This window comes from Callorhinus ursinus, unplaced genomic scaffold (assembly GCF_003265705.2).
Source record: "Callorhinus ursinus isolate GAN/ISIS: 27379988/994484 unplaced genomic scaffold, GSC_fseal_2.0 scaffold43, whole genome shotgun sequence".
Taxonomy (NCBI): Eukaryota; Metazoa; Chordata; class Mammalia; order Carnivora; family Otariidae; genus Callorhinus; species Callorhinus ursinus.
The window spans coordinates 10054639-10082168 of NW_027397105.1; the positions used below are offsets into that span (position 1 = coordinate 10054639).

At 38.4% G+C, this 27530-nt stretch overlaps 1 protein-coding gene across 20 annotated transcripts in view; it reads left to right on the forward strand.

Moving 5' to 3' along the window:
• NCOR1 (nuclear receptor corepressor 1) overlaps positions 1–27530 on the forward strand; it is a 152794-nt gene that overhangs the window by 54087 nt on the left and 71177 nt on the right. For 10 of the 20 annotated variants that reach the window (XM_025863922.2, XM_073881764.1, XM_025863928.2 and 7 more), the window contains exons 6-16: positions 2659–2772; positions 8385–8441; positions 8982–9034; positions 9367–9393; positions 11449–11515; positions 14127–14299; positions 15423–15513; positions 17359–17537; positions 18062–18116; positions 18802–18903; positions 27249–27376. In XM_025863922.2, coding sequence (XP_025719707.1) covers positions 2659–2772; positions 8385–8441; positions 8982–9034; positions 9367–9393; positions 11449–11515; positions 14127–14299; positions 15423–15513; positions 17359–17537; positions 18062–18116; positions 18802–18903; positions 27249–27376 — 1046 coding nt within the window. The remainder of the gene's footprint in view (positions 1–2658; positions 2773–8384; positions 8442–8981; positions 9035–9366; positions 9394–11448; positions 11516–14126; positions 14300–15422; positions 15514–17358; positions 17538–18061; positions 18117–18801; positions 18904–27248; positions 27377–27530) is intronic. The other 10 variants (XM_073881765.1, XM_073881769.1, XM_025863935.2 and 7 more) reach the window with 3 other exon arrangements.

A 27530-nucleotide genomic window follows, 5' to 3' on the forward strand; every position in this document is an offset into this window, starting at 1 on the left:
AACCACCAAAGACATTATTTTATACAGTCAGTGCTCATTTAGGTGTATGCACATATTTGTCGTTCGCATTTGCTCATCAGTCCTTCTCGCAGCACAGATCTTCTGTTTGGGGGTACATGCTTCTGCGTGAAGAACATCCTTCAGAATTTCCTTTAGTGAGGATCCGTTCATTGGCAGATTAAGTATTTGTTTAATTGTTGTGACTTAAATGTCTTTTATTTATGCCTGTTTATTGAGAGATATTTTTGTTATGTGCTTCTTTTTGTCCCAGCACACTGTCTTCTGGCTTCCACTGTTAAGACATCAGCCCTTTAGGCTAGTTTGTATTGTTTCGTGGATGGTCTGAATTTTCTCTCTGGCTGACTTCAGTATCTTTGTGTGCTGTTGTTTTTAGTATGAGTTATTAGGGATGTGTTTTTGTTTTGAAATCTGTCCAGCTTAAGACTCGTTGGGCTTTTTTTTTAAATTTAAATTCAGTTAATTAACATATAATGTATTGTTTGTTTCAGGGATACAGGTCTGTGATTCATCAGTCTTATATAATACCCAATGCTCATTACAGCACATTGGGCTTCTTGAATGTGTTAGAGTTTTTAATCAGTTCTGGAAAATTCTAAGCCATTATCTTTTTTTTCCCCCCACATCTTTTTCTATAGTTTCTTTGTTATCTCCTGAAATTTCTATTAGATGTAGCATCTTACACTCTTGTCTTCCTGTCTCTTCATTGTTTTTTCTTTCCCAGTTGTTGCTTCTTGGGGCTTTGTTTGGGCAATTTCTTCATTTCTGTTTTTCAGTTTGCATTTCTCTTTTCAGTTATATCTAATCTGTCAAATAGATCTTTAATTTCAATTGTTTTTATTGCTTTAATTTCTATTAGGCTAATTTTTAAATCTCATCATGTAAAAAATATTACCTTGCTTTAAAAAAATGTTCAGCCATCTTTTATTTATTGAGTCATATTAAATTTATAATAATATGCCTGACAATTCTTTTTTGTATCAGTGGGTCTGATTCTGCTGAGTTGCTCAGATCTGGTCTCTCTTCTTTAGATTCTTCACTTGTGAAATAGCAGTACTCCTGCTAATAATACCCACTCAATTATGTGGTGGTTGTATGATATGTGGCATATAGTAAAGGCTCAGTAATGTGTAATCCATTATAATAATTAAAAATAATGAAATATGTTGTATGACCATTATGAGGTATATAGGAGCTACAAATTTTATTGAGGAATATAAAGGGCAACTTGAGTAAAGAACTATACCACAGATGCATAGAAACACAGTATTAATTTTAGTAATGTGAACATCATTTATATATAATTGTATGTTTTATACAGTTTCAATAAAAACTCTAGGTCTTTTTAAATTTGCAAAATTATTGTAAAGTTCATGTAAAAGAACAAATAAGTGAGGAAAGTTTGTATCTTTTGTTTTTGTTTGTTTTTAGTCTTTCTGTTACCATGATTTTGTCTGGTACTAAGAACAAAACGTGATTTCTGGAAGCTTGTTTATTCCTTTCTCCATACCTACTTAACAGGGATCCTAAAAGAAGGCCCTCTAAGCAGAGGAAAGGAAGGGAATGAAGAACTCAGTTCCATAAAAATGACTTCATAACTCCAAATATCTGTCTTTTGCTTATACAGATAGCAGCCTGCAAAAGTACTTTGAATTCCAAGGTGGACGTGGTCCTGGAAGCTTGTCTCTTGGAGGAATTTTATCCTTAGGTTGACTTACTTGACTAGGAGTCTTGACTAGCAGTCTTAGAAGTACAAATTATTTTTTCCTAGAGGCTTTAGTAGACATAACATCTTTACCCCGTGTCTCTGCTGTTATCTTAGGCAGTAAAATTCACAAGCTGTGTGTTGAGCATTTACTAGGTATCAAGCCCTGGCTTACGTGCTGAAAAATAAAAAGCTGTGAACCAAGCAAGGTCCCTTCTTGGTTCAGTAATAATTGTGGGTAATATTTACTGAACTTTTATAGTTGTAATGTGCTTGATACATATTGAGTTATTTAGTCTTCTCAGAAATCTATGTGGTAGATAGAATTGATATTCCTACCTTACATAATGAGTGGTTTATATACTTGTTCAGGATCTTAGGATCCTGCCACTTGTAAAGGGTGACCCTAAGGCTCAAACCCGGGCAGAGTAATGCAGATTGCTTTTTGTTTTGTAATTGTACACAAAGTTGTAGTTTTGCTAGTGCCTCTTGACTGCAAAATATAAAGGTGGGCTGGGGGGCTGAACATGGTGCTGTTCTGAGTTAAGGATTAGTCTGCAAATGCGCTACAAAACTCTTCCTACCAGACATTAGTGCATACTGTATCTGTAACATACAAAGTGTTTTTCCTGTGCTACAAAAGGTCATTGTGATGGAGGTCTATCGGGTAGCTTCCAATGTTTAGCTTCTCTTATGATTTTGCTTTTAAATTGATCAGAATTAAAATATAAAAGGATTCTCTAATGATTATATTATTTAGTTCTTAGTCAAAATAAGTCTGATTGGATTTGTTAGGACCCTTGGATCCATTAGGCCCTAGTAGATTAGAAGATTACCCCATAGAATTGCTCAGTAGCATGTGTTATCTCTGGCGATTAATTACTGGGAGGGGCGACTGCATCAGATGCCTGAATCTTTCTTTCTGGGTCTCTTAGCAACAGCTGGAAGAAGAAGCGGCTAAACCTCCTGAGCCTGAGAAGCCTGTGTCCCCTCCTCCCGTGGAGCAGAAACACCGCAGTATTGTCCAAATTATTTATGATGAGAATCGGGTAAGCCCATGCCATTTCTTACAACACAGGCCTTTAAAAGCGCTTGGCTATGCCTTTTTTAATTATCAATATGTTAAGTGGTAATGTTAATTGTATTGAGACCTGAGTTCTGTCATAATTTTTAATGTTCTTAAACTTTGACTAAAGCCTGATTTTTTTTTTTCCCTTGGAGATTGAAGAAAAGTTGATAGGTGTATCTTAAATTAATATTTTATATATTATATTACATAATATTATTTAATGAGAATATAATTTTATGAACTGACTCTCCTGTCATACAAAATTGGCAAGCAGATTTGTAGCACATAATACAAAACAAGCCATTCTGTAGTTTTTCACTTTATAAAGGACATTTGATGCCAAATACTGACACTATCCTATGAGAGATGGGTCATCGGATGTGGAAATGACTTGCATTGTTAGTTTTAGAAAGCTGGGCTGTAGTTTGAATCTTACTTAATAAAGTGTGAGGCCATTGACCTTTAGGTAGACTTTGCTTTTTTGCTTTATTGAAACAATTTCTTCTTTCATACTGGTAATTAAAAGTACTCATCGATTTAGGAAAGCCGGGCCTCAATTCTATGAATAATTTTGTGATGTCAGAGGTTTTTGGTTTTTGGCTGGAATCTAGCCCAGGAACTAGCAGTTAAAGGGAAATGGATTTTACCTTAACATAAAGAAACTTTCCAACAGAGTTGCTTAACATTGGGCTTCTAGAAGTTCCTAGTCTAAAAAAAGAATATGCTTTAAGTACTGTGGGAGAGAACAGGCCTGTTAGCTAAAGATGATCATAAGGTAGAGGTTGAGATTGTTGTTTTAACTGGTTTTCTTTGTAGTGAGTGGAGTCATCAGAATCAGTACATCATACATAGGCAACCTATAACTTTATAATAGCCCAGTTCCTAAAGGAAATTGGCCTTAAGAAAGGCAACTATGAATTAATTATTATATACACATTTATAGGAATGATCTTATACCAGATATACATGTATGTGTGTATATATATATATGTGTATATATATATATGTAGGTAACTGAAAGTCATCAGATACATAATAGGATAATGGTAAGTGTCACAGGCAGGTAAAAATATGGGCAATTAATGTTATTTTCTTGGCTGGGTTCAAAATTAGTCCAGCTTGCTGAATGGACAGAGCAATCTCCTTGAGGATCTGTTTGAAGATCTATCCAGTGAGAATAAACTGTATATAAAGCAAGTGACAAGGATGGCCTCGTGGCTTTCCTGGAGGGTCAGTGACTCTGGTCAAGCAAGAATGTGGCCCAAGGTTGACAGGTGCTCCCTTGTTTCAGGAAAGCCAGGAGCATGTTGTTTTATGTTGAGTCTCCTGCTTTTAAAAAAATACTCTATAGAATAATAAAATACTTTCGTGGGCTGATGGGCTTCATGGCCAGTTTAGGACCTTGGAGATAAAATAAATAGGGATTAGAGCTAACAATGGAAAAGAATTTTATAAAGTAAAATTTGACTTCTTAGTGTGAGTAAATTTTTAAAGAAATTGAATTCAGCGATATTAATTGATTGAATTTCTTAATTAAGTGTTGTCATTACTTGTGAATTTGTGATTGACTAGGATGTGAGGACTGAAAACTATTGAACAAGATCTGATGGAGAGTTTAATTTGTGTTCAATTTTTGTAGATATATGTTTTCATTACTTAGTGTAGTAAACATTTCTTGGGGCCCAGCAACAAAACTAAACACTCCTCTCAGACCTCTCCTCTCCACTTTAGTATATATATATTCCATTTTGTGATGCATTCTGTGAAGAATAGAAGAACAACCAAACTTATTAGACTTACAGTGAAGACTATTTTTAACTCACAGTAACTGTAGAAATCCTCTTTGTACACATCTCCTCTTTTTGGTTGCCCTGCTCGGAGTCACCCGCAGTGCTGTAGGTCTGCAGTGGGGGTTCACGGCGGGGGCGCGTGAGAGCGCCGCTGGGCCCAGGGCCCAGGCCGTCTCACTGCTGCCCCACTGCGCTGCCTTCTGTCAGGCCTTCACGGCCGTCCGAGCTTCCTTTAATGAATGACCTTACCTGTTTCGGCACCAGAGGAAAGGAGACGTGGGTGAGGGCAAGAGGACATTTCTCTCTTGTTCCTTGTTTGGCAGCCATCTACATGGTTGGGAATTAAGCCAAATGTGGCTTCTGAGATAGGGGCCATTATCTTGTATTAGGCATCTTTCGTTTCTTTAGAGAGTTAGTGGGAGGAAGAAAGCTGCCTCAAAGTGACTGTTAATTTTAAAGTTGGCTTCCTGAGAGAAAAATTGTCTTGCATCATATTTAAACTTTAGACTGAGATTCACTTAGTCTCTAAACAGACTCATCTTCTGGACTATTTTTAACAGTTCAGTTTGCTGTTATCCTTCCCCGTTGTCAGTTCCAAAAATATTTATAAATGCTCTAATTTCAGAATTCCAATACATATAGAAAAGGGCGCGCGTGGAGTGTGGTTTTCAAAGATATCTTGTTTATTTTTTGATTGCATGATTTGAAAGTTAAAGTGACAACAGAAGAAAGAAAGGGATTGACAGTAGAAAGTGTACGAAGTGCCAGCAAGCTCTAGTCACCTAGGCCAGTGTCCTGGGCAATCTGTTTCCCTCTCTGCCACGCTCTAGAGTTAGTTAATCAAAGAAGAGCATCAGTCCTGCCTCCTAAATAGTGGTCTCGTCAGTTGCTTCTCTCTTCCTCCTTTGACAATAGCTTATGTGAGCCGTCATCACTCACACAAATAGTGAGCGTCCTTCCTTCAGTCTTTTTTCTTTCTAACCGGTCCTTCATATTTTTTTTTTTTTTAAAGATTTTATTCATTTATTTGACAGAGAGAGACACAGTGAGAGAGGGATCACAAGCAGGGGGAGTGGGAGAGGGAGAAGCAGGCTTCCCGCCAAGTGGGGAGCCCGATACGGGGCTCCATCCCAGGACCCGGGATCATGACCTGAGCCGAAGGCAGAAGCTTAACGACCGAGCCACCCAGGCGCCCCTAACCGGTCCTTCATATTTGAGTCCCCTTACGTGATTCTCCAAATAGAACTTTTTGATTATTTCCCACTTTTTGCAGAATAGCTTTAACTTTTTTTCAGCGCTTACAGGCCTGCCTGCCTGGCCATTGGCCCAGTTGTCCTTTCTTAAGGCAATCCTACCAGAATAGGTTTGAATGTTCCCCTGATATCCCTGGATGTCCCCCTGCCTCCAGGCATTTCAGTGTCTCCTCTTTCCTGTTTGTTGAGTGTGCTTATACTTCAGCCCTGCTCACGTGTCATCTTCCCTATGAAGCTTTTCAAGACCCCTTTTCCTCCTACTTATTGTTTTCTTAGTGTCTAGTAAGTGCCTGGCACATAGAACATATCAACATGTTTGAGGAATTAAGTGCTTCTGTCTATAGACTTAGGATAAAAATTATAATATGGAAATGTGAGGGTTTTATTTTTTATTATTATTTTTTAAAGATTTTATTTTGTGTATTAGAGAGAGAGACACAGGGAGAGAGGGAACACAAGCAGGGGGAGTGGGAGAGGGAGAAGCAGGCTCCCAGCAGAGCAGGGAGCCTGATGTGGGGCTTGATCCCAGGACCCCGGGATGATGAACCTGAGCCGAAAGCAGATGCTTACCAACTGAGCCACCCAGGTGCCCCAATGTGAGGGTTTTAAATTAAAATTTTTGTTGGCCAAACTTGATAGGTTAATGTGTTCTTAGCAGTTAAGCCAACATGAAGTCAAATGTTTATTACAAGTTTGCACAACTTACATCTTGGGGTCTGCAAACATCTTAAATACTAGCTTCAAAAATTAGCTCTGAAAAGGCAAGTGTCTTTACATATTCGGATACTAGTATTTGTCATGATATAATTTTACTCCCTTGTCTCTCAGGGTTATTTGTAAGGGTGCCTGGCTGGCTTGGTCCGTGGAGTGTGCAGGTCTTGATCTCAGGGTTGTGTAGAGATTGCTCAAAAAAAAAAAAAAAGAAAGCAAATTAAAAAATTGGTGAGTGTTGGGTCTGGTGGAAGTTAGTTGCAGGTGCTAGATATTTCCAAATTTATTATCTATGATGATGTTGTTTATGTGTTATTTAATATATGTCTGTAGCTAATCTGAATTTTATGATCATTACATTTAGACTTCTTAGGTTGTTTGTTCTCATCTGGAGACTTTTTTTGATTGTTGTAACTTGGAGGACAGATGGAGTGCTACTGGCATCTAGTGGGGTACTGCTAAATGTCCCACAATGCATAGGACAGTCCCTAGAACACATATCTGGGCCAAAATGGTAATAGTGCCAAGGTTGACAAATCCTGCCTTTAAATTCTCTATAGAAATAGGATCTGCTCTGCCAATTTAATGGATTTTTATAGTTTTATATTTGACTTTTTTCGTATATTTATTTCTCATCTTAACAACCTTTTTAGTTTCTTGGAGTTTGGAAAGTGCTTTACAGTATTTTGTGCTTCTTATGCTTCCTAGTTCTTTTCACACAGTACATACTAAGTAAATATTGATGGATTAATTTTGATTGATAGATGAAAAGGAGAATATTTATTTTAAAGGAACATCTTTCTTTACACCCGGGGAATACTGATTAATATCCAGTCCCATTTGTGTGTCACATCAGAAGCCCTGGAGAGTTTCCCAGCAGCAAATGCATTGAGGTGGGCGTCTGCCCAGCAGACGGGGAACCATTGTTACTAACGGGAATGTGTTGAGAGGAAGAGGGACTTGAGAACCACTGACACATTTGGTAGTCCTATAATTCCAGTTTAAACATCTTTAGCTTCAAATTTGTTATATTTCGTCTATTAAAGGACGATTTCTGTTAGCACATTGGTCTAGATTAATTTACTTTTGAAAATGGACTGTAAAAAATATTTAATTCAGCATTTATTTACTATTGAACACTTGAGAAATTCAAACTAGCTGTTTCCTCAGTTCAGTTATTACCTAGGTTTTCTTATAACTAGAACATGGCTCATTATAAGCTTTTCTTCCAAGAGATCAGTTTGGCTTACAACAGTAAAGACTGGCAACGTTATGGTATTTTATGTTTTTAAATTTTTACTAAAGACATTATGTCTTGGAAGTGTTGAGGGATTCATTTCTAATAGTGAATCTGTGTTCCCTCTCCCTAGAATCTTGATACCTGTTTGCTGTTAAGAACTTCACAGTTCTTTAGTTATTACTTTCTTTTTTTTTTTTTTAAGATTTTATTTACTTATTTGAGAGAGAGAAGTGAGAGAGAGCACAAGAGTGGGGTGAGGGGCAGAGGGAGAAGCAGACTCCCTGCTGAGCAGGGAGCCTCATGTGGGGCTTGATCCCAGGACTCCAGGATCATGACCTGAGCCAAACACAGCTGCTTAACCAGCTGAACCACCCAGGCGCCCCTATTATTACTTTCAGTACAAATGTGAAGCTTTGACTTAATGTGGTGAGGAGGTTATGAAAACAAAAGAGAGTATTTCAACTTATCATATGGCAGGAGTATTTGGAAATAAGGAAAGTTCTACTATAGAGTAGTTTTAGGTAAATATTAAATTGGTAGTGATTTTGCACTTAGGTAATATAATTTTTAATTATACAATATAATAATGTCTTTGTAGAAAAAAGCAGAAGAAGCTCATAAAATATTTGAAGGTCTTGGCCCAAAAGTTGAACTGGTAAGTAAGAAATTTCTTTTTTCATGTCTAAGCTGGTTTTTTTGTTTTTGTTTTTGTTTTTTTGGTAGTCATTTTGCTTGGGATAAGATGGAATACAATCTGTCTACTTTGGAATGAGATCTGGTCTGTATGTTTGTGGTAAACTTTAAAATCGTGGTGCACAAACTTGGTTACCTTTGCAGAAGTGTGTTTTTGCCTGAGCAGGCCATTTACTCATACGAGGTAGAAGCAGGACAAGTAAGAACAGAAATAGCTCTTTGGACCATATGTTCTTCCTTTGCCTTTGAAATTAAAAATCCGTGAATAAATGTATTTCTTACGGGATATGGTGGATTTATAAACATTTTTACAGGAGTGGCATTAATAGGAGATGGGGTAAAGAGAATTATTCAGGGAACCTGGAGGTCTGGAGGTTCTGGTAGGGCAGGTATTGTGAAGATCCATGAATACTAGGTTTACATGAAAATATAAACTGTTGCTTTGTGTTTTCATAGACATGTGTACAATGTTGTATATGTAAATATTTGATTTATTTTACAGCCACTCTATAACCAGCCATCGGATACCAAGGTGTATCATGAGAACATCAAGACGTAAGTATTTATCATCTTTGGAGTTCTTCAGTTAAAGACCATATATTCTATAAAGAGATCGTTTTTATGTTATCTGCTGACTTTATTATAATATAGTGTAGGTGTGTTTTAGATTTGTGTAATTTGCTGTCGTTTTACTATATGTTATCTTCCTCTGGCTTCTTGGGGGTTGGGGTAACAGCTTTGAGTTTCCGAGGCCAAAAAAATGAAATAAATTATTGCATAAAACTAGCTGGTTTTATGATCTGCTAGTAAAAAAGGTGAATACTTAACATTGAAATGGCTTACCTTGAGGCTTGAATTTTTTGCCTCCTGTTTTGTCTTTTTTTCAGTGGAGTACCTGCAAGGCGCATGATGAAGTAAGATAATGAAGCTTTTTCATTTAAGACTAGTGATGACACCGTCCCCCACCAAGCCACATCTGCCATTGCAAAGTAGAAGTGCCACGGATCATTTTATCATTATTCAAAATCCTATTCTAGGGAAATCCCTTCCATGACTCTTGCTAATGACGGTATTTGTAGACCCTTCTGCCATTTAATGTCCTGGTGCCTTGGAAGCGCTCAGTCACCTCACGTGGGTGAGGAGACTGCTCCAGAATGTAGTTTGCTTAGCCTTGCTCATCCTAGATACCAGGCCTTTATGGATGCAGATTTTGGAATAAGAAAATAAGTGAAAAGAAAATCTAATTTCTTGATCTGATTGAAGTAAGAGAGGAGGCTAGATAGGTATCTTTTTTTTTTTTAATTATCATACTTTAAGAGAATTTAGGTGAATTATTCATAGTTTGTAACAAAAATGTAATATTTCTACTTTATGTTTTATTAAGGATAATCAGAACATTTTAATTATTTAGTATAGTTACTAATGAGCACATTGCTACTTATATATCAGATATATTTTTTTCTTTTAAAAAATTTCTGACTGAGTATATGTGCAATAGTTGACTACTTTGCAGAATTGGTGGCAAATATAATTTGCATGGTAGTATGCATGAACAAAATAGAAATTTGAATAATTTTAACTTTTGTTAAGTAAGTGGTTTATAATAAAAGTCCTATACTTAGAATTTTTCTGTGAGATGCTACTATGGTCTTGACAACCCTTAGAAGTAGGCTTAGACAAAACTCATAAAATATACCTTGTTCTGGAACTGTTTAGCTGTTTTAGCATTTTTAAAAAGGAGAATAGCAGATAAAATCTAGTTGGCTACTTTTAATGATTTTTTTTTCCCCTCACAAAGCTTCAGTTATGTTTGTGTTCTTTTACCCCTAATATTAGCGGCAGAGCAGCTCTGTCTGATTTATTTCATGCTGTCTACATTGCCCGACTACAGTGCTTAGGACACTGTTCTGGGATGGCTTACTGACTGGCTGACTTCTTAAATCCTAGGAAACATTTTAAATGATATTTATTGATTATCATTTGCTTTTGAGTAACACATAATTAAAATTAGAGCAAACTGAATATATGGTACCACTTCCACTGTATGTCACCTTGTGAAGTAACCATTTACTCAGCTGCATGCATCCATATGCATCGTGTAGTAGCTCTTTTCTCATCACCGTCATTTGCTTTGTATGAAATAGCAAATCTACCTTTTGATAATTCTTTTCATGTCTTGGGTACTCTTCCATGTAGCCAGCTCCTGACTGCCCACAGAGCCAGTGTCACTGTTAGTCCTGAGTGGCCGATAATCCAAAAAATTACTTCTACTTGCCTTGGCTTTGTATTTATATTTGCATAATCAGCTTGAAATCCTTTCTGGAAGTAGGTGGGGTATAAATATTTATATTTGAACCTGCATGTCATTGTTTTTGAAGGTCACAATGCTTCAAATTTAAAAAGTGTAACTGTTTCATTAAGATCTAAGAGAAGTCTTCCTGTCTTGTCACATTGCCCTCCGTGACTTCTTAGAGTGGTTTGTGTCATTTCTGTGATGGAAGGAAATCTTCTGTGTAAAAGCAGAAGTCCCCTCTCTCTCTGTTGGTATACGTTCTCATCATAGAAGGGAGGTCAGCACCGTACCTGAGGTAGGGAGGTAACTTTAAAAGCCTTTCCTTCTCTTCTACCTCCCCGCCTCCAAGAATGCACAGAGATGTTTATATCACCAGAGTTCTTGAGAAGAATCAGTGACTGTGTAATTATAACTTGAAACAATTTGCCTTATACTTGGATGTAATAATTGAAAATGAACTATTTGTATAAAATCTTGCTGGAGAGTGGAAGGAATTTTAGTTCTAATTATTGCAAAAGTCTTATTTTGCAGGGTGAAAAAGATTAAGATTAACTTTGATTACATCAGATATTCTTAAGTGATCTTTGCTTGTTTTTCAGTGTCTCTGAAAAAAAGTGAATGCATTATTAAATTGTGCTTTTTCTTAATGTCATACAACCATATTTTTCTCTTCTAGAAACCAGGTGATGAGGAAAAAACTCATTTTATTTTTTAAAAGAAGAAATCATGCAAGAAAACAAAGGGTGAGGTCCTATCCTTTAACTGAAATTTGTACAACTTTCCCATTCATGCTCATTTAGGCATTTACTTTCCCTTTATTAGTGAGAATGGTTTTTGATTATGTTTGAGAAAAGGCTGCCGATTTAGAAAGTAACTATAGAGATGACTTAAATATAAATCCAATTCTAGCAGTGATTGACATTTAATATCATTATCAGAATAATTTCTTTGGTCATCTGTGTATAGCATTTTCATCTAGCCATAATAAAGAAAATGGTGAGTAGTTAAAAAAGAATATGAAAGAGAAATAGGATGATCAACATTTAGTCTCTTAAACCCTCAGACCAGTGTGGGTAAGTTACAGTCATGCTGAGTAGACATTACTGTTCTTTCTTATTAGGAACCGGGTCAGCTAAAGTTCAGCTTTTTGAAATTCAGATTCTTTTTCATATTTATTATATGACTTGCATCCAGAAGTTTTGTGGTTCTAATGTTCATGGAAATGAAGCTACAGAAAATAAAATGCCAGTATACTTCTTTTCACAATATGTTCAGACTAAATTTAGACAGACTGTTGATTCGTTTAAAGTCATTTGCTTACCAAATAAATGATGTTCTTTAATTCACATCAAAAATGAGCCGTGTACCTTCTATTTAATGACGTGACAGTTAAATGAATTGTAAAGCTCAAGAGTCAGCGGCTTTTGCTTGATACATAACTTCCAATGTAATTTGCCAGTCTGGTCCTTCAGATACTATCTTTAAATTAATGTTTTTTGTTTTTGTTTTTGCCAAAAACATACAAATATTAAATAAGAAACTTCTAAAGCATTTTTTTTTCCTATCCAGTAATTTTGTTATAATTGTGGTCATTTAATGTCTGGTGATGCAAACATAGAAGTGTAGACTTTGTTTTCATGCTTCACAGAGTCTTTAGTTATAACATTTACGTGTTCACTGATTTGTTTAATAAATATTTATTGGCTGTTTACTCTGTCCATGTATTATTCCACAGAGGTGAGCAAGATAGCCATATGGTTTTAACCCTTGAAGCATACAATGTAACTGGGGGCAGATGAGTCGCAGGCAGTTAAGAGTATCATAATCACACTGTGGGAAGGGAGGGACGTACAGACGACTGCGGGAGCATACAGGAGGGACAGCTAATGCCCCGTGGATGAATCATAAAGGGAAGTGTGCAGGACAGCGAGAAGCTCTGGAAATCTGCGCGGGCACAGGGGGCCGCTGAAATGAGGTCTGGGAGGTGGAGGGAGGGCGGCAGTCTGCTGGGGGCGCAGCAGAAATGAGGCTGCTGAGGCTAGAGGGCCGGGCCGCACCCAGGAGGTCCGCCTACAGGGCTTTGGGCTCGGTCCCGGGGGCATCTTACAAGTGTTTGAACTGAGAAGTGAGACGCTCAGGTTTGTACTTTAAGAATGTGCTTCTGGCTCCACCATTAAGAAGGCCTGGGAGACAGTTCGGAGGCTCTTACTTTGATGTAGGTAAGGGGCGATGTTGGCCTGGACTGAGGAGCTAGCTAGAGATGGAGAAAGGGAAGGACACAGACGACACCTGGGGGTTGAAAAGAATGATTGGGAAGTGTCTGGGGGCGGCACAGATCATGAGGAGGACAATATTCTCCTCTCTGTTGCCACTTTCCTGAAGGGACCAATGTTAATGGCTTTTCATGAGTCTTTCTACACCTTTTTCTGTCTTTGTGTTGTTGACACGTTCACAGTTCAGTGCTCATAATGGAGGCTTCTTGCCTCTCTGTTTAAAAAATGAGATCATACATTACTAATGTCTCTAAAAGGATTAATTCTTGGTTTCGTGTAGTTCACTGCATTTCTTTTTATCATAAAGTACAACCAATTTCTGCCTTTTCCAGACTGTCAAAAATGTTTATTAGATAGCATTGTTTATAATAACAAAAACCTTCAAGTAATCAAAGACTCCAGGAGTAGAGGAACGGTTAAAGCATGAGTGTTTTCTCTGACAGATTGTTAGGAAAACACCAAAATGTCAGTATATTTGCTGTTGGGTGATTGGGATTTTGAACTATTCACATGTCTCTATTACTAATTTCCATTTTTTTTTAAAGATTTTATTTATTTATTTGACAGAGAGATAGAGTACAAGCAGGCAGAGAGGCAGGCAGAGGGAGAGGGAGAAGCAGGCTCTCCACTGAATGGGGAGCCCAGTGCGGGCTCGATCCCAGCACCCTGGGATCATGACCTGAGCCGAAGGCAGCTGCTTAACCGACTGAGCCACCCAGGTGCCCCTCCATTTTTTTTTTTTTTTTTTTTGACAATGAAGACATATATTTTTATCAGGAAAATAATAAAAGTAGCTGGTCAGCTACTAATAGTAGCTCATTAATTAATTAATCTATGTTAGTCTTAACGTTAACTAAAAAAATCTAGCCAAAATATGCTTTATATGCTGATCTTTGTAGGAAACAGAGCTCTTTTCTCTCTCTCGTCTTTCAGATCAAGAACAGCTTTTCATTCATAGTTGAGTCCTAGGCCAAATGTACTTCTGACTTAGCCTTAAGAAGTAACGTTTACTTTAAAGTGTTAGGTTTGTCAGAATGACAGAGTTTAGTTTAATTATTAATTTGCTGCGGGTATTTAATAGGAACAAAAAATCTGCCAACGTTATGATCAGCTCATGGAGGCATGGGAGAAAAAAGTGGACAGAATAGAAAATAACCCCCGGAGGAAAGCTAAAGAAAGCAAAACAAGGGAATACTATGAAAAGCAGTTTCCTGAAATTCGAAAACAAAGAGAACAACAGGAAAGATTTCAGCGGTAAGTTGTTTGATGGCTAATGGCTGTGTTCTTTCCTCTCGAGTCCCACTCCTGCTCTCTCACGGTGTTAATGGTTACCTGAATCTGATCTTAAGAAAGTTCATAAAGAACCTTTCATTTTGAATATAAAACTTCAATCAGCTAGCAAAGATTATGTCTTGGTGAATTTAATATTAATTTTTTATACTTAATGCTGTTCAATCTAAATTTAAATGAGTATTTTGAAATTAATTCTTCTGTTCTTGAAAATACCTATTCCTTTAGAAATGACAGTTAAAAAGAATAGACTGGAATATTTCTTAGTTCTTCATTACCTGCCAGCACGACTAAACAGTATTAAATAGATGGCTAATTAAGAAGTTCTTTGATATTGGTAGTTTCTGATTTGGTTTTACTTTAGAGAGCAAGTATTTTGTAAAAGTAAAAGTTTTGGATTTCTTCTCCACTATCTCTTGTAAGATTATATGTAAGCTTTAATTCTTTAATCATGATTAAGTCCTTATGAGGGAGATGGTTATTGTTTTTTTCCCCTCTGTAAAAAATATTTAATGTATTTTTCTAAGTCAGCTGTCCTCTACTCTGGAAGGCAAAGACTGCTATTTGAAATGGAAACGTCTCCAACCAATACCTGTGGTTTTCCAGAAGTTTCCCATAAGTTGTTCTACCGTTTGAACTTGGACATGTAACCTTTAAATTTTAATCTTAACATTTTATTTTTATTTTTTTAAAAAGATTTTTTAATTTATTTGACAGAGAGAGAGACAGCGAGAGAGGGAACACAAGCAGGGGGAGTGGGAGAGGAAGAAGCGGGCTTCCCGCGGAGCAGGGAACCTGATGTGGGGCTCTATCCCAGGACCCTGGGACCATGACCTGAGCCGAAGGCAGATGCTTAACGACTGAGCCACCCAGGAGCCCCTAATCTCAACATTTTAATCATTCTTCTATAGAATTCTAATCTTCAGACATATTACTTAAAAGTAGTGGCTCAATAGCATTTGTTTTCTGACTTCTAGTTGGTTAAAAAAGTCCCATTCAGAGGAGTAATGTATATAAAAGTAACTTAATTGGTGTCTTCTTTATAAATGGCCTTTAAATATATTTGTAATTTCTTTCTTATATTTAGAGTTGGGCAGAGGGGAGCTGGTCTTTCAGCCACCATTGCTAGGAGCGAGCATGAGATTTCTGAAATTATTGATGGGCTCTCTGAGCAGGAGGTAAGGAAATTAATTGACTTAGTTTTTTAATTCATTGATTATTCAGGCATTTTAGCCTCATACCCCAGGAACTAAGGGCTTCTTTGTGCATAAACGAGGGAACATTTATAGAGTTTGTACTGTTCCAAAGACTGGCCAACCACTGAAGGTTTTACACCACGCAGTCCCATGATCAGATTGGCATCTTACACGGATGGCTTTGGCAGCAGGGAGGCCTAAAAGAGATGTGAGGAGGCTGTTAACATGAAAACAAGAGCCTGAATCAGAGATGTGTAGGAGCAGACTGACCGGAGAGATTTCATCTGAGGTGGACCTGAGGTGCTAGTGGGTTCCCCAAAGTGTGCTTTCTAGCCCCAGAAGCCTGGGAGACAGAGATGATATGGCATCAATAAATCCATGCTGAATAAAAATAAATTCCAGTCCCTAACATGAGTCTTCTGAGCTGTGTTCAAACTATTTCTAAAGGTTGGTCCAAAAGCCACCTCCTGTTTACTTAGTTCTGGTTTTGATTTTATATACTTGTTTTTTAAAAACCTCATCTCTGAAAAAATAAAAAATAAAAAATAAATAAAAACCTCATCTCTGGTGTCAACTATATACTTCAATTAAAAAACAAAACAAAACACAGCACAACACCAGGAAACCTCATCTCTGAATTCTGAAGGTCTTGCTTATTTGCGTGTGGTGGTCTCCTTAAGTAATGATCAAAGAAATTACTAAATGCTATATATTTTAAAACTTCTCAGAAACAAACTGAGGATTCTAGAGGGGAGGGGGTGGGGGGGATGGGTTAGCCTGGTGATGGGTATTAAAGAGGGCACATTCTGCATGGAGCACTGGGTGTTACACGCAAGCAATGAATCATGAAACGCTACATCAAAAACTAATGATGTAATGTATGGTGATTAACGTAACATAATAAAAAAAAAAAACTTGTGTTCGTAATCCCTGCAGTGATGACTAAATCTGTGTTAATTTTTTTTGCTTGCTTTTTGACTGATTCCATTAGGGCACATCTGTAAGCATCCAAAACTAGGACCAGTTGAGGTGACTCAAGCTCATGTGTCTGCCTCAAATCATGCTTTGGTGTTCAGATTGACTGAGAGTACCCCATAAAATTTGACACTTTGTAAGGACTTGACTGTAAGGCAGTATCCACTTCTATGGGGAAACGTTTTAGGAGAAAACCTAGCTTTGTGTTGAGGTCAATACCTGTAGTTTTGGTGAGTTTTTTCATAGAAATTTGTGCTCATGAACTTACTAAATTGAACTTTGGGAAAAACCAACTGTATAGATGTAACAAAGTTTTAGTTGAAATTTTAAGGATAATAGTCTTCAATTTTCAGTGGAAAGATTACATAAGATTAGCAAAAAGTATTTCACACGTGAGTTTAACTTAAAATCACTGTCCTTAAGATTTTGGTGCCTGTTTTTTTTCCCCTATTCATTGGTCTCCAAAATGACATTAAGATTTATTCTCTAAAATGATGTTAAGACTTTTAAAAATGAGACTGTGTTAATATAATTAAATGTTTCATAAGATCATTACTTCAGTGAACTTGGCATTTCTTCGTGTCCTTTAGGTCTGAAATGTTACTATCTGAAGTATCTATTTCTTTTAAGTAAAGAACTCTTCTCCAATTATAGGAGTGGGATATAAAAACATAATGTGTATACCCTCTGTATGATTCATTTAATGAATATTTATGAGATATATGTGTAGTTACCACATGCTATTGACACATGAAACTACGCATGTGGTTCTTCTGGCATATATTAGGGTAGCTGGTCTATAGCCCTCTTTAAATTTTATTCTTCGTAAATGGTGTTTATTTTCTTTTGCAGAATAATGAGAAACAAATGCGGCAGCTCTCTGTGATCCCGCCTATGATGTTTGATGCAGAACAGAGACGGGTCAAGTTCATCAACATGAATGGGCTCATGGAGGACCCTATGAAGGTTTATAAAGATAGGCAGTTTATGAATGTTTGGACTGACCACGAGAAGGAGATCTTTAAGGACAAGTAATTTAAACTTTAAATTATTTTCTTATAGAAGCTTACATAAATTCATGAAAAGTATTTGGCATTCACTTGTAAATTGAACCATTTCCCCAAAACCTTGGCCCCTTTTTGGCATTTGGATGGATACTGTGGAAGGTAGAGACTATAGATTTGCTATGACCTTCCCATAAGCTTATAGATGGGAGGATCGGTCACAGATGAGAACTGGGGTTACGGAGTCATGTTAAGCATGGTACCCAAACTTGGGTGGTGTCTCATTCACCTGGGGGTGCATTTTAAAAGTAAAGGTTTCTGTGCTCTACCATAGGCCAGTCCCATCGGTTCCTGGTGGATGGTGCCCAGGAATCTGTGCCCTTAAAAGACTCCAGCGATTCTGTGGTTGTTTCTCAGGTTGGCAGTTAGGGGTCACTGGGAAGTAGGCGGTACTAATAGTTCTGTTCCCAAGGTCCCCCCCCTTTTTAAGTCATTAAAATGTTTGTATGTATGTGTTTGTTTGTGTGTTTGTTTTCCCTTTTTTTACTCAGGTTTATCCAGCATCCAAAAAACTTTGGACTAATTGCATCCTACTTGGAAAGGAAGGTAAGAAATGGTTTGCATTGAGAATGTTTATGGGTTTGTGATGTTCGCTACTTTGAAGTTTTTGTGCTCTAATACACAGGTAGTTAAATAGAACTGATTTTTATAGAGGGCTTGATACAGGAAAGATTCTCAGGTGACTAATGTAGTGAAATTTATAATTACGTAACAGATCATAAGCACAGAACACAGTCTAATTTTCATGGTTAACAAAAAATGACTTGATACTATAGTTCCCTAAAAACACATAGATTACAATGCTTTTTGAACCTTACTGAATTTCTGATTAAAATATCAGAGTCCTGATTTTCCCTGATTTTTTTTTTTTTCCCCACAATGGATTGGATGTAGTGTTTTTAAGCAATATATTTAAAGAAGACATTCTGGATATTTACATATATGCAACAAGAAAGAGAATTTAGTTACTGCTTAGTAAGGAAGTGATTGAATGTTCTGATAGTTCCTGGTATCTTTTACGTAACTTGGATTAAGATCACTGTAATTGTCCATTAAAATAGTCGATATAATGTATATATTTTTACAGCCTAGATGTCCCTTAAAATGCTAGGCATGTGTTGCTCTTTAATTTGTACCTTGAGAATACCAGAGATTTCCCTTGAAAGTGTTGCTTGATTTTTAAAAAATGTTATTTCTTTGGCTCCTCAAAAATAATTTTTTTTCCTTATAGAGTGTTCCTGATTGTGTTTTATATTACTACTTAACCAAGAAAAATGAGAATTATAAAGCCCTAGTAAGAAGGAATTATGGAAAACGCAGAGGAAGAAACCAGGTGTGTTTCATTACTGTGTAGAAGATGTTTCAGGGTGGAGATATGGAGGGAAAAAAATGGTATAACCACGGCCTTGTATTTAATCATGTGTATTTTAGGGATTGACATTTCATTAAATAATGAGGATGTTACGAACATGTTATTATTTTGAAATTAATATATATTTAATGTGTTCATCATCTGTTGTGATTGTACTATAAGTTTATAGTATGATAAAGTCAATGAGAAAAGTTTTGTACTTCCATGTTATCTGAATTGTGCCCGTCAGCGTTAACAGTGATAACGTGAAGAATGGGACCCATGACACCTCATTTCATTCACTGCCTTAACAGTCCTTTTGTCTGAGGAGGGGTCAGGTAGAACACATGAGAAATATAGAGAAATGTAGTGTGGTAATGAGCGTAAAGGCTGATTTACCCAATTCCCGGGGCCTGATTTTGTTTCAGAGTAACTTCATTTCTGGAGTTTAGTTTTTACTCTGAAAAAGCCCTTGATCTTAAAAGACAGTTTTTAATACAGTGCAGCGTACGTTTTCACAGTTGCAGTTCAGTACATTAAAAACTGTTTCCCCCCCAATAACCGATCAGCAGCTGTCACAGCTCACGTGTGCTTTACCAGTGTGGCTGCTGGGACGACGTGAGCACCGTTGCTGTCCGCGCCCAGATTCATCTTGGGATTTGGAATCGCATGCATGAACTTGCACAGCTGGTCACTGCCGACCAGGCTTCCTAAATCTCTCCTGGTTTCCCCGCACAGCCACCCTTTCTTTCCTTAGCCACCCTGCTCACCAGGATACACGCTGACCCAGGGCTTCATTATGGGTAGCCATGACCTGTTTGTGTTTCCGGGGTCATTGTTTCCTACAGAATACTACTGCCTCACAGGATGTGATTCTGTATTCTTCGGAAACGGTGTTTCTTGGTCAAAATGCAGGCAGTGTTTCATGTGCCAGCCGCGTGAAATGCTGCTAGAGGTGGAGAAAGCTGAGGTGCCCCAGGCGTGCATTTTCAGTGGATTGGTTAGGGGGCCAGAAATAAGATCGTAGTGAGTGGAAGGTGGATGTGGAAGGTGCGCTAGTGGCGGTAGTACAGGCGTGCCCTTGTCTGTAAGGTTTGCTTACCAAGGGGAACAGAGAGATGGGCGGAGAGCTGACGAGGATCAGGAGGGAGGAAAAGAGCGCACTTATTCGGTGATGGGGCTGCTACTGTAGACACAGCGAGGGATGCTTATGGAGCTCCGGGAGGAGTTCCTGCCTGACGGGGAGCAAATCAGATGTCAGTGAGGCGGCAAACACTGTTCCATTGGAGGTGCCGGGGCTTCCCACGGAGAAAGTGGAATCAAGCTCTTCTAGCTAGAGATGCTAGAGCACATCTGCGTTTTCAACAAGTTGCAGCTACAGATTTTTAACAATAGCTTTTGTTCCTTATTAAACTAGTATTTATAACTTTAATGGAACTTAATTTTTAGAAATGACATATTTTATATTTATACATTGTTTAAAATTTTCAGTCCCCGGTAATGTAAGGGGGAATAATTTGATATTTGTCATATCTTACATTTGCAGGATTAGCAGTCTGTTGCTTGTGATGATAGAGGAGAAAGCTCTAGCAGGAAATTCTGTGACAGAGAATGTCTCTGTTACTCTGAAACATTGGTTTTCTAGCCTAAAGTTATCTGGTACACCATCTCACTGTTTTGTGTGGCACACTCGTTCTTGTTAAGTTCCAGCCATATTCGAGTTTTCTTCTGCACATTCTTGTTCTACGTGCTCACACCTCTAGCACGTCCCAGAGTGCATTTAACGGAACTGAGATTGTCCCTGTGTGCTGTCACCTTGACCTGAACCTTTGTATGTCTGTCCCCAAGTTGGCTCAGGTTGGGGTTGGTCAGCCTTTCCATCAGTCTAGTCCTTCCCGCAGCAGCTTTTAAGTTATTACCTTGAAGATTTTTTTCTCTAGTTGTATATTTCTCTGATTGTTTCACTGGGAATTTGGGAGAGGAGGGGATTGAATGATGGAAATATTGCACTGTCTTAGACCAGAAGAATCTTATCTCTGTTTCTTAATTGCTTGTGTACTTCATTCTGTTTGTGTCAAAATAGGTGGATGGGTTTTCTGAAATTAGGTGGTGTTGGTTTAAGGGCTCATTTATATAGAACTGAATGACATTAGAACTGATACCAAACCAGAGGAGGAGCCACTGGACTTTTGAGCAGAATAGTATCAGATTTTCGTTGTGACAGGATCATTCTGCCTGCTCTGTTGAGACTAGATTGTAAGGGAGACCAGTTAGGAGGTTACGTTAATCCTCCCAGTGGCTTGGACTAGACTCTAGCGGGGATGGTGCAGAGGACCCGTCCGTTTCTGGATGTATTTTTGAAGGTAAGGTCAACAGGTTTTGCTGATGGATTGATTGTGGGGGATTCAAGGACAGTTATCAAAGAGAACTCAAGTTTTGGCTTATGGGATTGCCATTTACTGTGTAGGCATGACTGAGGGGGTGGCAGATTTGGGGGAAAAAGTTGGGACATGCTGAATTTCAGATACATATGTCCAAGTGGAGATGTAAAGGGGGCAGTTAGATGTAGAAGTCTGGAGTTTAGGAAACAGATCTGGGTTGGGAATGTAGAATTTGCTATATAGAAAAAAGTTTAGAAAGATTTTTTTTTTTTTAAAGAACTAGTTACAAGTAAAGAATTTCTAAATTGGTGTGTCTTGATTTTACCCTGGTAGATAATAGAGATCCAACTAATTTGAAAATCACTTTACTGCTCTATTATCCAATCAAGTTTGAATCAGGAGGAATTACCTTAGGTAATCCCAGAGCGATCAGGGCACATTTATTTCAAAACTCTGGCGAGTTCTGCTGAAGTTTATGCCTGATCCTTTCCATTTTTATTTGATTGCTTCACCCATCCTCCCCTCCCGACCTCTTACCCGTAGGAAGTCATTGTTATTTCAGCACATGAACGTATAGTGTGTGTTGTTTGCGGAGAGAGATTCCAAGCTTGAGAGGTTTGATTTTTAACCTGCTATTGCTATAGGGAACTTTGCATATTATTTTCTCTGAAAAGGAGTTTAACCTTAGAATCATAGGGAAGTGAGACAGATAATCATATTTTTGTTAGACTTGTGTTCAGAGATTATTGTTGGCAAAAGTAACTCAAAATTCTGTTAGATAATGTTGAAAACAGTTCGACTTACTAGCATCCCATGACGAGAGTGAGTGTGGTTCTTTATAAGTTTTAGTTAAAGCAATGAATATATTTCAAAGAGGAGAAGCCAAAAGCCACTCCTCAGTGTTACTGTGTGGGATCTAGAATTATAAGTAACATGCCAAGTAGTAATTTGATTCTCTGTGTAACATCTTTGTTAGAGGTAAATTCTTACCTTCCAGCATAAATTCCCATCTAATAAGTCTGTCACTATGCAGCTAGAATAAATGTGGACTGTGGTACCTGCTAGTGACCTACAATAAAGCAAGTCATTGTTTAGAAGCCACGTTCTTCATTTCCAAATACTTGATTCCCTTTCACAAGAATTTGTACTCTTCCTTCATTCTGACAACATCTTCCTCTTTAAATATGTCAGCATGTTTTTTATTCCCCAGAGGTATTGAGAAAGCATATACTTAGATAAATGTAGTAATGTTTGAAGTTGGGAAAGTTTCTGACTGAATTGTTAGACAATAGACAGACTGTTTCAGGCAGGTTTAAAAAGTTGGTTATAACAGAGCTTTAGACCCAAAAATGCTCTGCCTCTCTGTATCCATGTAAGCCTAGATGTGTCCCTTCACTTGCTGAGCCTTGGTTTCCACATCTGTGAGCATGGAAGCAGTAATATTACCTTGCAGGGTTAACATGAGAACTGCTTGTGTGTGTGAAGTCCCTGGAGTGTCGTATCTGGGACAAAAGGCGCGCCCAATAAATGGTAGAACTGTTGCCTTTGTCGCCTTCACGATGGTGTGTTGTGATTGACAGTTTTTACTCTTCAGGAAACTAGTCTCAGATTCAGTTCGTTTAAAGGCATTAGTTCTTAAATATGTTTTGATAGGATATTTTCTGTTTACTGCCTGAGATATTTAAAAAACTCAATGGCTAGGGGCACGTGGGTGGCTTAGCCACTTAAGGGGTCTGCTTTCAGTTCAGGTCATGATCCCGGGGTCCTGGGATCGAGCCCTGCATTAGGCTCCCTGCTCCATCGGGAGCCTGCTTCTCCCTCTGCCGCCCCCCCTCCCACTTGTGTTCTCTCTCTCTGTCAAATAAATAAATAAAACCTTTAAAAACAGACAACTCAGTGGCTAAAGTAGGACCTCATTCTTTTTGTCTCTTGTATGTTTTTAGTTCACTAGATGCTTGCTCTTAAATTTAGTCATTTTATTTCTTGGCAACTTCATCATCTACTGAGTGGGAATTCATTTATCTGTTTTCTAAAGACTCGAGCATGTTAACAAATACATATAGAGTATATATAAGTGTTAGATATTCGGTCAGATATAGTAGAAATAAATCTCAGCATAAACTGTCTTTGGATCTTGCTATAGAGGACTCTGTTGAAATTTCCTTGTTCTTCATTTATTGTTACAAAATACATAAAACGGGGTGCCTGGGTGGTTCAGTTGGTTGGGCATCTGCCTTCAGCTGGGGTCATGATCCCAGGGTCCTGGGATGGAGTCCCGCATTGGGCTCCCTGCTTAGCCAGAGCCTGCTTCTCCCTCTGCCTGCCGCTCCCCCTGCTTGTGCTCTCTCTGTGTCAAATAAATAAATAAGAATCTTAAAAAAAAAAAAAAAAGAAAATACATAAAACGTTTCATTTTTTTTCATTTGCATTTTTATTTTCTTTTCTAATGTAGTCTCACTTTTATAGTGCATAGTTTGTTGTTCGGCAGACGTGTTTTATAAGATCCTCCCTAACAGAATGAAACTTTTTTTTTTTTTTTGAAGATTGTATTTATTTATTTGACAGAGGAGAGACACAGTGAGAGAGGGAACACAAGCAGGGGGAGTGGGGGAGGGAGAAGCAGGCTTCCCGCCGAGCAGGGAGCCCGATGCGGGGCTCGATCCCAGGACCCTGGGACCATGACCTGAGCCGAAGGCAGACACTTAACAACTGAGCCACCCAGGCGCCCCAGAATGAAACTTTTTTTAATTGACTAAGAAGTACTAGGCTTAAGGAGGGAGAAACCTGGACAGGAAGCTGTTGGGGTGCCTCTGTCTATTAGGGGACCTTTGGATGACCTTCCTTTTGAAACTGCGGACTTCTATTCCAGCCAACCTACTGAAGGGTGTGAGGGCTGTAACTTAAAACCTCCATCCCAGACCGTGGGGATTGGCACTTCCCTTTACAGATTTGCCTGAAACAAGCAGTTGGTGATCACTTTTTGGGAACATTGGAGGTTATTCCTTACGCTCTTTACTGCCCGTGGCAGGCGTTACAATGGCTCTCCATGCACATCACCCGAAGGTAGATGCTGGTTGCACCCTCTGGCCTGCCTGGCTCTCCCTCCCCACCCACTGCTGCCTGGTCAGTGTGGATACTGCTTTGACGGGGGCGGGGGGGGGGGGTGTGCTCTGCAGCTGTCACACACTTCTAGAGACTATCTAGCAACCCTGCCAGTTTCTTGGGATCGTGTCCACACCTTCTGCAGAATTGGGGCTTGTGCTTCCAAAGACATCCTGCCCTCACCTTCCCATTGCCTGGTTGAAGCAGGTGCTACCTCGCTTCTCAGTCCCTGGCACTAGGGAAGGGGGAGTAAAGTCAGCTGTTGGCTGGATTTCAGACAGCCGGAAATGTGTGGGATTGCTTAGTTTCTTCAGAACACTGGTTGGCATTAGAAATAGAAAAGTGTCAGGGAAACAAGTTATATGTGTCATCTAAGTCCAAGAGAACAGTGAAACTCTTAACTTCTCTTCTGCCAAGTTGATACCTCCCTGTCACTTAGGGCTATAAACCATTTTCTGGGTTTTACAGCCTACTTGCTAGGCAAAGGGCAGAGTTTATCGTTAGTATGCCATCTTGCTTGTGCAGAATGACTAATGGATGCTACATTTGTAGCAAGTGGATGGTTTGAGGATATTAGCATTTGAAACCAGTCTTGGGACCACTGTGGTGTCCTAGGGAGTCAGTCAAAGGTGAGTAAAACACCTCAGTTGTAAAGCAGACCGAGTCATGGTTGGAAAGTGTACATGTAAAAGTCTTCCTGATTTTTTATTTTTTGTCTAGTAATAATAAATACTCAAAAGGAAACTGGCAATTACCAGGGTGAGAAATTGGGGAAGTCAGGTAAAGCAAGTGAGGGAACCATGTTATTGACACGATTTAGTGAGGGGTCAAAGTGGAAGAGTAGATACAGCTTTTCCTGATGGACTGTGAAATTTCATAGAATAAAGGGACCAAGAATCATGATGGGGACAAATAGCAGGACCAACAACAATGAAAATGTTGGGTAATTGGGGCATGAGTGGTTGTTGTACAGGAGATTTTCTGATTTCAAGATCTTGGAGGTAGAGCAATGCCTCCCAGTGATGGCAATTGTGACTTCACCTTAGGGGAGTTTCATGAGCATGACCTCAAACTGTTCCAATTGTAGGATATTATGTTGATAGAAAAGGCATTGATACACATTTTAAAGTTGGAAGAATAATGGCAAGGCATAATGAGCCATGTGATAAAATCATTTATTTGTTCTTAGGAGTATCTGAGAAGTCAATCCATGACACCAGAAGAGGGGGGGAAAAAAAGGCATCATAGGTAGATTTTGTGAAATTTGAAAAAAGGAAATATTTTTAAAAATACTGCAGTTCAGCAATATTCTGGAAGTGGCAGTTGGGGGCAAGAAGGATACAGATTCTTTTTTATTTCCTTGTGGATTTTAAGAAAGCATAATATAGGACCTCTTGGAGAGGCCAGTAAGGTCTTTGTTATCTTAAGAAAAAAGCCAGATTTAGCAAGTAGGTGAAGACTTTGAGATGGTATTAAGAATTAAGGGAAATTTTATGTCAAATTAATGAGTGCTTCATGTTGTCTGGTGACAGAACACATAAGAGGACAGGCAGTTATTAGGAGACAAGATTGACATTGGCCTGGATGAGAGATTGAGGTGAGAGGACAAAACTTTTCAGATAAGCAGAATAAAGGAACTTGGTTCTGGCTGTATCCGGCTCATGCGGAGGCTTCTAAGGTCTAGATGTCTCCTAGGAACTTGGGATACTTAGATGATTAAGACTGGGTCCTTGTCCTTGAGGAGATTGTAACGCAGGGAGCCAGACAGACCCTGATAACCAGGTACGCGCCACCCCGTGGTAAGTGCCACAAGCAGATGTGGCCCGTGCAGGTGACAAGGTAGGGAGACAGAACCTGGAGCTTCTCTGTGGAAATCAAGGAATGCCTCACAGGATGTAGATTTTTGAACTGAATTTCAGAGGATATGTAGGAGTTTACTAGGCAAGGAGGGATAGATAGGGTGTTCCAGGCAAAGATGTGAAATGCTGGGTTTGTTTAGGTGAGTCCAGAGCAGCAACCAGTGTAGGAAGGGTGGGGGCTTGGAAGAGGCACACATGAGACGGGGGGCTGTGTCCTGTAATGCCGAGTGGCAGTTCCATCCTACTTAGGCTAGGTGGTCTTGATTTCTGCATTAAATAAAAATAATACTAACACAAACTTAATTTCACTTTTCTTTTAGAATCACAATTTTAGCAAAGATAAAAGGGTCCATAATCGTATTCTCTTGTCTTTGTTCATATTTTTAATTATAGAGTTGTAATCATAGCTTAGAAATATTTGAGTGTTTTACTTCTTTTTACTCTATTATCTCCTTACTATTTTTCCAGATTACTTTAGTCTTGATGATGACCATAGTTGTCTACTAGTCCATTACATGAATGTTCCTGCAGAAGAGTAAAAGCATAAAAGTGTTTCTTGTAGTATCCGTCCATAGTGATGAAAAAGTTGGAAGCATATTAGGTATCTAAAACTAGGGGTAAATTATACGTTATCAAATTTTGAGGTAGAATTGAAGTGCTTGAGTGACAGATTAGATGTGGGAGTTACAGAAACAGAGAGAACCAACTCAGAGTTCAGATTTCTAAGTGGAATCTTAACACTTTGACCTCTCTGATGGGTCCAGACCCTAGGAGCATTCCACGCGTACCTTTAAACAATACCTATGGAATATATTAAAGAGTATTAGACTAATTTTTAATACATTACCCCTAATTACATTGCAAGTGATCAATAAGGTAATTGTGTATTAATTTTTTTTGCAAAGGTATTTATTGTAATTTGTCATCACAGTTTGAGGAGCTGTTTCTTTTAACGTTGAATTTGACGAATGATGGTTCATTCTAGCAGCAAATTGCCCGACCCTCACAAGAAGAAAAAGTAGAAGAAAAAGAAGAAGATAAAGCAGAAAAAACAGAAAAAAAAGAAGAGGAAAAGAAAGATGAAGAAGAAAAAGATGAAAAGGAGGACTCTAAGTGAGTTGAATGATTAGATATCTTATTTAATCATGAACCTATTGACTCTCTCAAAGGTATAAAATTTTAGATAAAAGAATGAATGGGGGCGCCTGGGTGGCCCAGTTGGTTAAGCGACTGCCTTCGGCTCAGGTCATGATCCTGGAGTCCCGGG